The following is a 12,059-nucleotide window of genomic DNA, read 5'->3' as shown; positions in this document are numbered from 1 at the left end:
ATAGCTGATAAACCAGACAATAAAAGAGAAAAATAAATAAGCATTCTTCTCAGGGCTAGGCAATGCAACCCACCCAAACACAGAATTTGTTTCTTTTTCAAATCTCTGTATGAAACAGTCACCAGGGCAACTGAACCTCACAGTATTTTGACAGCCCCAGTGGTAAATGGAGAGAAGCCTTCAGCAGCCAGAGAAACTTGGAAGTAGGCAGGATGCAGTAATAATGAAACAGCACTTGTCTTCAGCTGTGACTTCCCCTTCACCTTTTTTCCCTAGACTTATCTTCCCAACTAAGCAAGGCCAGAGTGCAGCGGAGTAATTCTTCCTCCACTCCCAGTAAGCCTGAGTAGACAACCTTTTATTGCAGGGGTTTTCAAACTGGGGGTCGGGAGCCGTCAGGGGGTTGCAAGGTTATTACATGGGGGGTCGCGAGCTGTCAGCCTCCACCCCAAGCCCCGCTTTGCATCCAGCATTTATAATGGTGTTAAATATATAAAAAGGTGTTTTTAATTTATATTGGGGCAGGGGTCACACTCAGAGGTTTGCTATGTGAAAGGGGTCACCAGTACAAAAGTCTGAGGACCACTGTTTTATTGCAAAAGTTTTATTTTTTTCCACAAACAGCTAAAATCACTGCTGCTCCCTCAGTTGTGTTGCATAATATTTAAAATATTATGGATCTCTTCAAGTCAGTTCAGGAAGGTACAGTAACTCCTCACTTAATGTTGTAGTTATGTTCCTGAAAAATGCGACTTTAAGTGAAACAATGTTTAGTGAATCCAATTTCCCCATAAGAATTAATGTAAATGGGGGGGGGAGGGGTTTAGGTTCCAGGGAAATTTTTTTCACCAGACAAAAAACTATATATATATATATATACACACACACACACAGTATACGTTTTAAACAAACAATTTAATACTGTTCACAGCAATGATGATTGTGAAGCTTGGTTGAGGTGGTGTAGTCAGAGGGTGGAAGAGAGTGGGGTATTTCCCAGAGAATGCCTTGCTGCTAAATGATGAACTAGCACTCGGCTGAACCCTCAAGGGTTAACACGTTGTTAATGTAGCCTCTTGCACAAATGGAGAGGGAGGGGAGACAGCATAGCAGACAGAGACAGACACACACCTTGTGTGTGGGAGAGAGAAAGAGAGAGAGATGCACACTGCCCCTTTAAGTAAGCTGACACATTCTTAAGTGCATTGTCTTTTTAAGTGGATCAGGAAGTTGAGACAGCAGCTGCTGCCCCACGCTCTCTCTGTCTCTCTCCCTCCGTGTCCCCACCCTGCTCTATATGGAGAAGGGATAAGCGGGAGACAGGAGCAGGGGGGAGGGGGACCCCTGACATTAGCCTCCCTCTTCCCCCCCAGTCCCCCATGCACAGCAAGCAGGAGGCACCTGGGAGCAACTCCAAGGCAGAGGGCAGGAGCAGCACATGGCAGTGGGAGAGACAGCTGAACTGCCCGGCAATTGATAGACTGCTGAGCGCCTGCTGCACAGGGAACTTAGGGGAGCGAGCAGCTGATAGGGGGGCTGCCAGTCCACCCTGGTTACAAGCCCCCACCAGCTAACTGCAATGGACTGCTCTTCCTGCAAGCAGTGGACAAAGCACGAGGCTGCCAAATAACATTTGAAGGGAGCATTGCACAACTTTAAACGAGCATGTTCCCTAATTGATCAGCAATGTAACAACAAAACGTTAACTGGGATGACTTTAAGTGAGGAATTACTGTATTTCAGCTATGAACTGCAAACTAGATACCATCAGATTAGGCCTGAATAAAGACTGGGAGTGGTTGGGTCATTACAAAACCTAAACTTAATTTCCCCAATACTAATTTCTCCCTACTGTTACTCACACCTTCTTGTCAACTGTCTGTAATGGGCCACTCTCTTACCACTTCAAAAGTTATTTTTCCTCCCTTGGTATCGTGCTGTTAATTGATTTATCTCGTTAGACTGACCTCACACTTGGTAAAGCACCTCCATCCTTTCATGTATTTATACTTGCTCCTGTATTTTTTACTTCAGACATCTGATGAAGTGGGTTCTAGCAGATGATATATCAGCTTTGACAATGAAAATTTTATGTTGACTGAAAAAATATTGTCTACTGGAATGCTTTTTTCCCTTCATTTAATTGCTTTTATTGTCCTTAAAAATTGTTTTGCATGAACCAATATTAAAACCCATTTAATTTTTATTTGTATGATATAATAATATAATTTCACTGGGTAAATAATGTGATTTCACTGGGTAAAGGTCACAGAGATGTTAGATACTTCTGTCTCAGTTTTCCCCTATATTTTCCCTCTCCATGGTCCAATGTGGGCACCCACTTAAAGGCTTCCACTCCCAGCCATCATTGCTCCTGGGCAGGGTTTTAAGGCTGTCCAGCTCCCAGACTTAAACTGTGATATCCCCAGTAAACCAGACTGCCCAAAAGCCCAGCACCTATGCTTTGCTTTCTCTCCAAGGGCTATGATCAATGCATTGCTTGCAGTGGTAAGTTAAAATTAGTCTTATAAGTGACCCCAGTTGCAATTTTATCTATAGAGAGGCTACTGTATCTCCATAATACATTTGTGCTTTTGAATATGTAAAAGTCTACTTCTGGTACAGGTTGTAAGCTGGTGGGCTATCTCATCTGCCCAAGAAGAAACTAGTGCCATGCCATGCCCAAGTCTATTTCAGGCTCTTGCCTCATAGCACAGTTTACTGTTTAAACACATGAATTCATGAGTAACACAAAACAAAGTAACTCCCAGGACCAAAACACGCTACAACCCCAAAGGCTTTGCCTTGCTCAGCTCTCCATCACTCAGGATAGCCTCCCTATTTCCCTCCTATTTCCAGGTTCTCTCTGGTTGAGCTGGGACCACTTCTTCAATCAAGACTCAGTCTACTGTACCCTTTCTAGCTTAGTCTCATAATCTTCTGTGCAAATTACCAGGCCCAAACACCTGTTTTTAAAGGCGTTCTGCCTCATATCAGGGCTGTCTGGGCCCAGACTTATCTCAGCCCTTAAAGGGGCAGACAGCCCTGTTACACAGGGCTGCACAAAATTTTACAACGGCAAGGGGATTGCAGTCTGGGGAAAGGACTGTACACCAAGGACAATGATAAATGGAAGCATAGACCTGTGGAGAAGCATCTAGTTGAGTATTACAACAGGTGTTGATTTACGTCTGGTCTTAATAACAGTTTCATTAATATTCTGGAAGTAGAGGTAAATAGTATATTAATTAAATTTATAAGTGGTAGTAAAGTGGGAACACAAGTGAGGGCAAAGAAAGAATACAAGAATACAAAAGAATACTAAAGAGATTAGATATATGAGCAGAAAATAACAAATGAGATTCAGCCTGGATAAATGCAAGCTAATACATCTACAGAAAAATAATTCAAAACAGAAATATTCAATGGAAAGCAGAAATATTGAAAGATCCCTAATGTAGCGGTGATAATGGATAGCAAATCATATGCAAGCTTCCAATCTGATATGGCCCAGAGAAGGCATTGCCGTTTTGACCTGCATACTTGGTGGCATCAGAACACAGATAAGGTGGCAATAGCCCTTTCCATATACTGGTGAGATTGCACCTGAAATACTATATTCTGTTCCACACCAATACCACAAAGATGTTGAAAACTCCGAAGGAATTCAGAGAAGAGCAAAAAATTGAGATACTGGAGGTATTTGCTTATGAGGAAAGATTAATAGTCAGAAGTATGTATAGCTTGCCTAAATGATCACCAGAGATTTGGGGTGGAAATATAACTATCTATAGGTATTTCAGCATATAAACACCATAAGAGGAGAAATGGTGATAGAAGAAAGTATAACCTGGAACGGTAGTGTGAAAATGCACAAAGGAAAATACTGAATATTAGGAAATAGTTTCTAGCAGTGAGACCTGTAAAGCTCCAAAATATTCTCCCAACAGATATGATAGTAGTCTCCAACACCTGAATAACTTAAAAGTAGACTGGCCAAAGCACTGAAGAAGAGCAGAGACTGTTTGTCACTGAATCTTGGGGGAGAGGGTTCCATGGCAGTTGAAGCCTGGAGTCAGAGAAAGAAGTAGGGAGTCAGTTGGGAGCATTACGACCAGCAAGTGATATATGAAGAAAGCTATTTCCAATAGAAACATGGGAGAGGTTGAGTATATCTATGACCCTGTAAATGATCTAGTTCTGCTCCTGTTGCTGCCCAAGAAAGCTTGCTCTTGAGTATCCTTCTGTTGTCACAATTCCTTATTTTAGTGTTTCCCTATTAGGGACAAAAGTTGTTAGATATAATGAGATTATTAGTAATTACTGGATTCAGATGTTGAAATCTGATACATCTTTGCTTCCTGAATAACCATAATACTTCGCAATGTTTTATTTTCTATAATCTCTCTAGGTTTTATTTTTATATTATGTCAGCAATCTATAAATTACATTTTTTTTCTTTTTTTTATAAATGGTAGCTAATACAGGGCCAGGGGCCTTTTTTTTTTTTTTTTTTACATTTCTCTATCTGTGGTATTCATTCTGTGGACTTTTTATATAATATTTTATTCAGTTTTTGACAAATTTCTTCTCTTGTACCTGACTCATTTGACTTGTGTATTTTTTGTCTTTTGAAATACTGCACACTTGTGATCAAAATAATAATGTCAGTTCTCTTAACTGAAAATGTTTACTCCAAGGTCTCTGACTTCTGATTAAATATTAGGGCTTGTATTTCATCCTCATCCTCCTTGACCTCTCTGCTGCTTTTGACAGCTGATTACACATTCTTTATCTCCCTTGACTCACACTTCTGATGTTCCAGGTCTCTTTTTTGTCTAGACAATTCCAGCCTCTTGATAAAATAACAATAATAATAATAGATGGAGGTATACCTATCTCATAGAACTGGAAGGGACCCTAAAAGGTCATTAAGTCCAGTCCCCTGCCTTCACTAGCAGGACCAAGTACTGATTTTGCCCCAGATCCCTAAGTGGCCCCCTCAAGGATTGAGCTCATAACTCTAGGTTTAGCAGGCCAATGCTCAAACCACTGAGCTATCCCTCCTCCCACAAGGAGGAGTATGGAGAAGATCAGCTGTTGAGAATTGCTGTTGGGCTTAGCTAAAATGAAAGAAATTTCTGATTGCAAGTACGTGCCTGGAGCAACACAACAAAAAGATAGGTTTCAGAGTAGCAGCCGTGTTAGTCTGTATCCGCAAAAAGAACAGGAGTACTTGTGGCACCTTAGAGACTAACAAATTTATTAGAGCGTAATGCTTTTAACAAAAAGAACAGGAGTACTTGTGGCACCTTAGAGACTAACAAATTTATTAGAGCATTATGCTCTAATAAAATAAATAAATTTGTTAGTCTCTAAGGTGCCACAAGTACTCCTGTTCTTTTAACAAAAAGATAGTTACTAGCATTCACCCCTTGTTATGGAAGCTGTCCAAACAGCTGATTCTGAGTTAACACCGGTTCAGAAATCTACAAGGACTACAATCTGGCCAGGAACCCATCTGCAGAAGGTGTAATGTGCTCTTGCATCCTATTTTGGATCTATAATGTAAGAGATCTGTCACACCTCTCCCAGTCTTGGTGGCAGTTAATTTATATCCTTCCCCAAAACTCACTGTGTCTATGACAGCTGCTTGGTGTAAATGGCCAGAAGGACCACTGACCACATTTTTAAGAAATTTACCCTAGACAACTACATTACTGTAGCACAGGAATTACATTAGATAAAAGGTTAACCAGATCATGGCTCCAACCCTGACTGGTTTTCTTTCCCAAGAGAAATATCTGTAGCTTAAACTAGCACTAGGTACAAATAGCCTAGCTTTAGTACAAATAACATCAATCTCAGATTTCGTTTTAGAACAAAATTCTAGCCCTCATAGTTGCAAAGAAAAGCTTGAAGATGTGAACTGAATGTAACTGAAGCAATTGTGTCTCCCTGAGCCTGCAGAGAAGCATGCAGCAGCAATTTGAACTGGGGAAGAAGCAACCTGGTCTCAGATGCCTCACGCCTAACACCAGAGTACACCAGATCCTTGTTAGTGTAGGGGTGGGGCTGGGTCGCTGGAATTCTGGATACCCTTTTGGATTCTGCAATTTACTCCCTCTTGATTGAGTTCAGATGGGTCCAAGGGCTCTGTTCCTTTCCTCTGGCCTTCTGGTTTTACAGGTCAGATTATTTTTGTGTTTTCTAAGAGCTATAAAGCCTAGAGACTAATTTTTAAATGAAATATGAGATTACAAAGAACAAGATAGCTGCCGCAAAAACAAAAACAACACAGCAGATTGCTGACCCAGCCCAACTTAAACCCTAAACTGAAAAACATAGAAGTTCTGCTAGATATGACTCAACTCAAAGACTTCCTTCTCAGTACATTAGATATTACCAGTCTGACAGAAAGAACAAGCAAGAGCCAACCTGGGTTTTATCAGCTCAGATGGTATTATGATTGTTGGGTTTAATGTCTGCACCTATAGTCATAGTCCCCTGCTTCTGTTGGGATCTCAGGCATAGTGCCTGCTTCTGCTGGGATCTCAGGTTACATTGAGATGTGCCTCAATGTAACCTGAGATCCCAGCAGAAGCAGGCAGCAAAGGGACTCTTGCATTACAACCAAGTAATGATGTCTTCTAGGCCTCTCTGGCCTTGTGGTTGATGGGATAAATATGTAACTAGGAATGAAGTTCCAAACACCTTTTGTCTCAACTGTCATATCTATGAATGCATCCAACCTTAGATGAGTCCATTCAGTGGGACTCTACAACCAGGAAACTTAATCTCTCCAGGTATAGCAGTTCCACGGAAATGCCCTGGAGGTGAGGGCAGTTTTCTGTACACAGTCAGGACCTTCAAAAAGCTGGTATCCCAAAGGGTGCTCTTTGTTAAAAAGGACTGTCAAGCCTTACTTCACATAAGCAATCAATGACGTACTGGATTGCACACCTTCTGTACTGGGAAGCACAGCAAGAATGGCAGTGGGCTCTGTCCTAAACTCATTGCCACTTACCTAGAAAGGAAGAACATGATCATAGATTGAGTCGATCTATGACAGATCCTGACAAGTAGTTTCTCTCTGGACCAGGGGATGGCAAATTAGATCTCTCTGGTGGGAGATGAATCTCTGCCACTCATCTGAAGAAGCTATCAGTCTTTTGCTTATGCTTGAAAAAAGATTATGTTAGAAGAAACTATTTCTATTATTTTCATCCACTGGTGAATGGGCCATGGCAGGGAATATCTCTTATTTTCACTAAGGAGTTTCCTGTACACTTATCCACTAGTTCGTCTGGCAACAAAAGTTCTAGAAAAGCTCAGGAGAGACAAAGATATAATAGTCCAGATAGGTATATTTCTTAATTCTGTTGCAATATCCAAATCTAATCCTACCATAGTGTCAGTTTGGCCTTGGATAATTACTCAGAATCAGGATACCTTTCTACATTACAACACAGGAGCCTTCTCGCAATACTTTGGTTCCTAGCATCCATACAGATGATTTCTCTGGGCAGGTTGCTTGTGTGCTTCTGGTATCTCATTCTCAGATATCATCTATAAGAAAGACCTACATCTCCAAGTGGAAAAGATTTGTTGTGTGGTGTAATCAATATCAAGTACACCCTTTTATATGCCTTGCACAAAAACTGTTTCAGTACCTTTCTCATATGTCTGAATGTAACCTGTCATGAAATAGTCAAAGGTAAATCAGTATCATTTTAACTTCATGTTGTCAGGTTTGAATGTCAGTGTTGACACTTTGGAAAGCTCCATTATAACAAGCCCCTGGTATAGTCATGAGGTCCTGATAAAGCAGATGTAAGCTTCTCTTGAGTCACTTACTTCCTGTGAACTTAAATTTCTTACAAGGAAGTTCATCTTGCAGGTGACTGTGACTTCAGCCTGCAGAGTGAATAAACGTCTGGACGTAGTGTCTGAGTTATCTCTGATCAGATTTTACAAGGATAAACTGGTGTTATGGACTCACTGGAGATTCCTCTCCAAATGTGCTTTTGGAGTGCCACCAATATCAGTCTATAATCCTGCTAGCGTTCTTTCCATGCCAATCCCAGTGAGGCTTTCCGCCATATGATTGATGCGAAGAAGTTCTTGGGTTTCTATCTGGAGCAGACTACAGCTCCAAACTCATCTTTTTATTTCTTTTGACAACAGTTCACTGGAAAATATTACCAAAACAACCATATCTAAATGGAGGTCTGATCATATTTAACATTGTGATGACTTGGTTGGCATGAAGCTAGAAGGCTACAAGGTTTATAAGACTAAAGGCAGGTCTGCCAACCATGCCTGTCTTATAAACATTTCCAACACAAACATCTACAAAGCAGCTACATGTTGGATTTGGACTTCAGACAGAAATCCAAGTTTGCATCTACAGAACTTGTTTCCAAGGCAGGGGAGGCCAAGTTGTCCCATCATTAAAGAAATTGGGGAATGGAGGTAGGAGGAGCGGTTAGTTAGAGTGATTTTGTTTTCTGGGCCATGGCAGGGAATATCTCTTATTTTCACTAAGCAACCTTTGGGGGCCGGTGGGTTACCTATCTGAATGGAGCCTGTTAGTGAGTTTGAGAGGCATCTTAGCCCCCTTGCTTTCCTAGTAGCACTGTTGTTCTTGTTATTGCCTCTTTTTGCAGATGTGCTCTCATTTTCTCTCAGTACCTTCCTCAATTCTTTCCAGGAGTGAGAATGCTGCCTGGTGAGCGTCCTTAGAGAAGACTAATCATCTTTAATTCTGCTTCTATGAAGCCACTATCTTGCAGGATTCTGGCTCACCTTCTCCCCCCTCCCCCTTCAGAATTTCTCTCTTTTGAGGTGCTTTTCTCTTGAACTTTGGTGTGTGTACGACCTCTAGGCCAGATCTAATGTTGATTATTTTAAACGGGCTATTCCTTGTGGGAGTCTGGTGTCTCCAGCCAAGGAGCGGAGTGGCATGTTTGGAGGGCAGCGTTTGTGAGTGACAGGGGCGGCCATGAGCGGCCAGTAGGGGGCCTGATTTATACTACCCCGCCCGCTGCTGTCAGACAGTCTCAAGCCTTGGCGAGGAGCCTTCGCTGTGTCGCCCACGGAGCTGCGACCCAGCGCGGGGGGGAGTCCCTGCGATGCCTCCGAGCCAGAATTAGGTGTGAGTAATGTCCCCTTGTTATCGGCTCACACCCCCCCCCCATTTCCCCGGGCAGTAGTGGCAGCGGGAGGCCAGCCCAGCCGCCCTGCGGCTGGCAGAGGCGTCTGGGTGGCAGCCGATCCCCGCTGCCCTGGTCATTCCCCTGTTCTCGGGCCGGGACAGCTGCACCCGCCCGCAGCGCCACTAGCACAGAGCAGGCTTCAGTCCGACCCTCCCTCGCAAGCAGCAGCAGGAGCCCGGCTCGGAGGAGCAGCAGGGGGAGCACGAGCAGCAGCCGCAGGGGGAGCAGGCGCCCGGCTCGGAGCAGAGAACAGGAACCGGGAGCAGCGGGAGGGTCTGGCGGCGCCGCCGAGCCTGACGCGGCCGCGGCAAGACCCAGGCACGCGGAACCGAGGATGTGGCGGCGGTAGCGGGGCAGTAACCGCCGCCGGCCTCTGTCCCCCCGCGCAGCCCTCCTGGGCTCCGGCCGCCGCGCGGCTCCTAGGAGCAGGAGCGGCGTGTGCCCGGCCAGCAAGCCCCCGCCCTCCCAGAGGACCGGGGCGCCGGCGACACGGGCCGCTCCGGCAGCAGTAGGCTTTGGCGTCGGATGCATGTGTTACGCCAGCCCGGTGCTGCCGAGGCCTGGACTCCGCTGGAAGAGAGCAGAGCAGAGCAGGGCGAGGAGGGGGCGGGCGATCTCCGGACACCAGAGGCGGCTCCATTGTGGCTCAGGTTGGTGCGGGCCTGTGCAGTGGACCCGGAGTCAGAGCGGAGGGAGGGTTGGATCCCCTCGCCGCGGCCCCCCACCGCAGCTGGGGTGGGGTAAGGGTGTCTGCGTTCAAAGCACGCGAATGAAAGCTCCTCTGATCAGCAGCGAGCGCGCCTGCTACCGCCCTCCTGGGTCTGGCCTGTGCCCCTGGGACGGGAAGTCCGGACCCTAACAGCAGGGGCTTGTTTGTTTCCTTCTGGCCTGCGATGATCATAGTAACCCCGCCTCGTAATGGGGCAGCAGCAGGAGAGACTAGGAAACCAGAGAAGGAAAACTCTCCGGCACTTCCCTTCCTATCCCCGCCTGTGGGACGCGGAGGGCCCCGGATGGGTGCCCTTTCCATCCCTCTGCGCGTCCCCCTGGGCAGCACTGACGGCAAGCAACTCTTCAGTGCTCTCTCCTCTTTCACTGTAGCAGAAGGCGTGAAATCATTTACATTGTCCCTTTTCCTCTTTTATCGTTTCTTTAGCTAATGGATAATTCTAGTGCTTTGGTACTTTGTCTATGAAGAAGTTATGCCTGGGTAGGATTTTTTTCAATGTGTTTAATCTGAGTAAAAGAAAGTATTGGAAATAAATCAAAATGTGGTGAGTTAGTGTACACTTAGATGAACTCCTTGGTTTTGTTGAATTTTTTCAGGTTCTTTCTGAGGACAGCTCTTAATATTGCCCCACTGTTTGAAGAATTATCAGCATTGCTAATTGAATGTTGTTTCCTCGTGTAATCTAGAAGTTGTTGGACGTGGGTTGGGAATATTTTACAGCTATTTCCTGGTACACATAGCTACTTAGGAATTGCATTTGAAGGACTTGCCAAATACATTTGGATACCATCATTTAATGCTCTGCAGAAACTTCACATAGGGCAATGTGCTTCTCTATGGAAAAAAAGTATATGTTATTACCATTCCTGCTGCAGAAACAAAAGCATACTTCCATTCTGTTTAAAAAAAATGTAACCTGTGCAATTATATTTGTATTACAATGAATGTACTTTACTCATATTATAATAAGTGATCTGTTCTTCACTCAGCATCAGGAATAGCTGTGTGTATATTAAAGGGAGAATAAATCAAAATATTAGCACAATTATAGTGAATTTGAATGTTGGAGGATTGGGAATAGTCTTATTTAATAAGAGTTGGCTAAAGAGACTTACTTAATGGGACTCTTTGTTAAATTTTGTATCATATTTAGGTTATTTGAAATATTATATGAAATCTACGATCAATATAAATGTTTTTCTGAATTCTGTTGAAAATTGCTTTTAAACAAGTATTCCCTTCATGCTAGTGCATGAGACACTGAATGTGAATTTGAGTACAAACTTGACCCCATACAGAAGTGACTACTAGATTTTTCTAGTCTGTGAGAGAAATTGCACAGCACACATAACAAATAAATGGAAATAACTTTAAAAAAATCTAATTATGATAATCGGGAGTGGTGGTGCTCTAAGTAAGAAAATGTCAGTTTTAAAACCATCTGTTTTTAAAAAAAAAAGGTTTTTTGTTTGTTTTTGCTTAAGGTCCACCTATTCTGTTTCTGTGTTTCCTGCTAGTGTTGGAGGGTAAACTTATTTCAGTTTGGGAGTCTGACCTTATCAGTGGACAAGGCACAAGTTTTTTTTGGGGGGGCGGGGGGGGTTGTTTTTTTTTTTAAATCAGCCCACTCAGTTAATCTGAATGCATTTGCATTATTATTTCGGGGATCAAAATGCAAATCCTATTCAATTTTTCATTTCTTGAGCTGGCAGGGGGTGAAAGTGTTATTGAGGTGATGCTTATTACTGTAGAAGGGATTAAATTGTATTGCTAACAGTGGCATTGGAACAATTTTTATGATGCTGCTGAAAGCCATTGAACAAAATTGTAAACCCTCTATGAGGGAAACCACTTAAAGCCAGGGGATGCTTCCAGCACCCTGATTGGTAATACAGAAATCTGTTAACATTATGAGTGTGAAAAACAACTCAAAAGGGAGCCTGGCTCTTGTTGGAGGATGCTAACACAATCAGAATCAGTAAGGGATCAATTCTGCGGGAGCATCATTGCTATTTGTCATACTGGAACAATTCTTGGTTTATGGAATAGTGCATCAAGTGCTTTAACCTACATGTATAGCCTCTGCAAAAAATTCCTTGAGCCTGTTCAAC

At 43.4% G+C, this 12,059-nt stretch overlaps 1 protein-coding gene across 6 annotated transcripts in view; it reads left to right on the top strand.

The window, feature by feature from the left end:
- Positions 1–9,043: 9,043 nt before the first annotated feature.
- The window catches only part of FAM135A (family with sequence similarity 135 member A), a 151,261-nt gene continuing 148,245 nt past the window's right edge, over positions 9,044–12,059 (top strand). For 2 of the 6 annotated variants that reach the window (XM_034766224.1, XM_034766220.1), the window contains exon 1: positions 9,738–9,868. Coding sequence is in view for 2 of the 6 variants with exons in the window: in XM_034766223.1 (XP_034622114.1) it covers positions 9,744–9,868 (125 nt within the window). In the remaining 4 variants the exon portion in view is untranslated. Of the gene's footprint in view, positions 9,156–9,317; positions 9,869–12,059 lie in introns of those variants that run through there. The other 4 variants (XM_034766221.1, XM_034766223.1, XM_034766219.1 and 1 more) reach the window with 4 other exon arrangements.

Source organism: Trachemys scripta, chromosome 3 (genome assembly GCF_013100865.1).
Source record: "Trachemys scripta elegans isolate TJP31775 chromosome 3, CAS_Tse_1.0, whole genome shotgun sequence".
NCBI classification, from domain to species: Eukaryota; Metazoa; Chordata; order Testudines; family Emydidae; genus Trachemys; species Trachemys scripta.
This window is presented reverse-complemented; position numbering and strand designations above follow the sequence as displayed.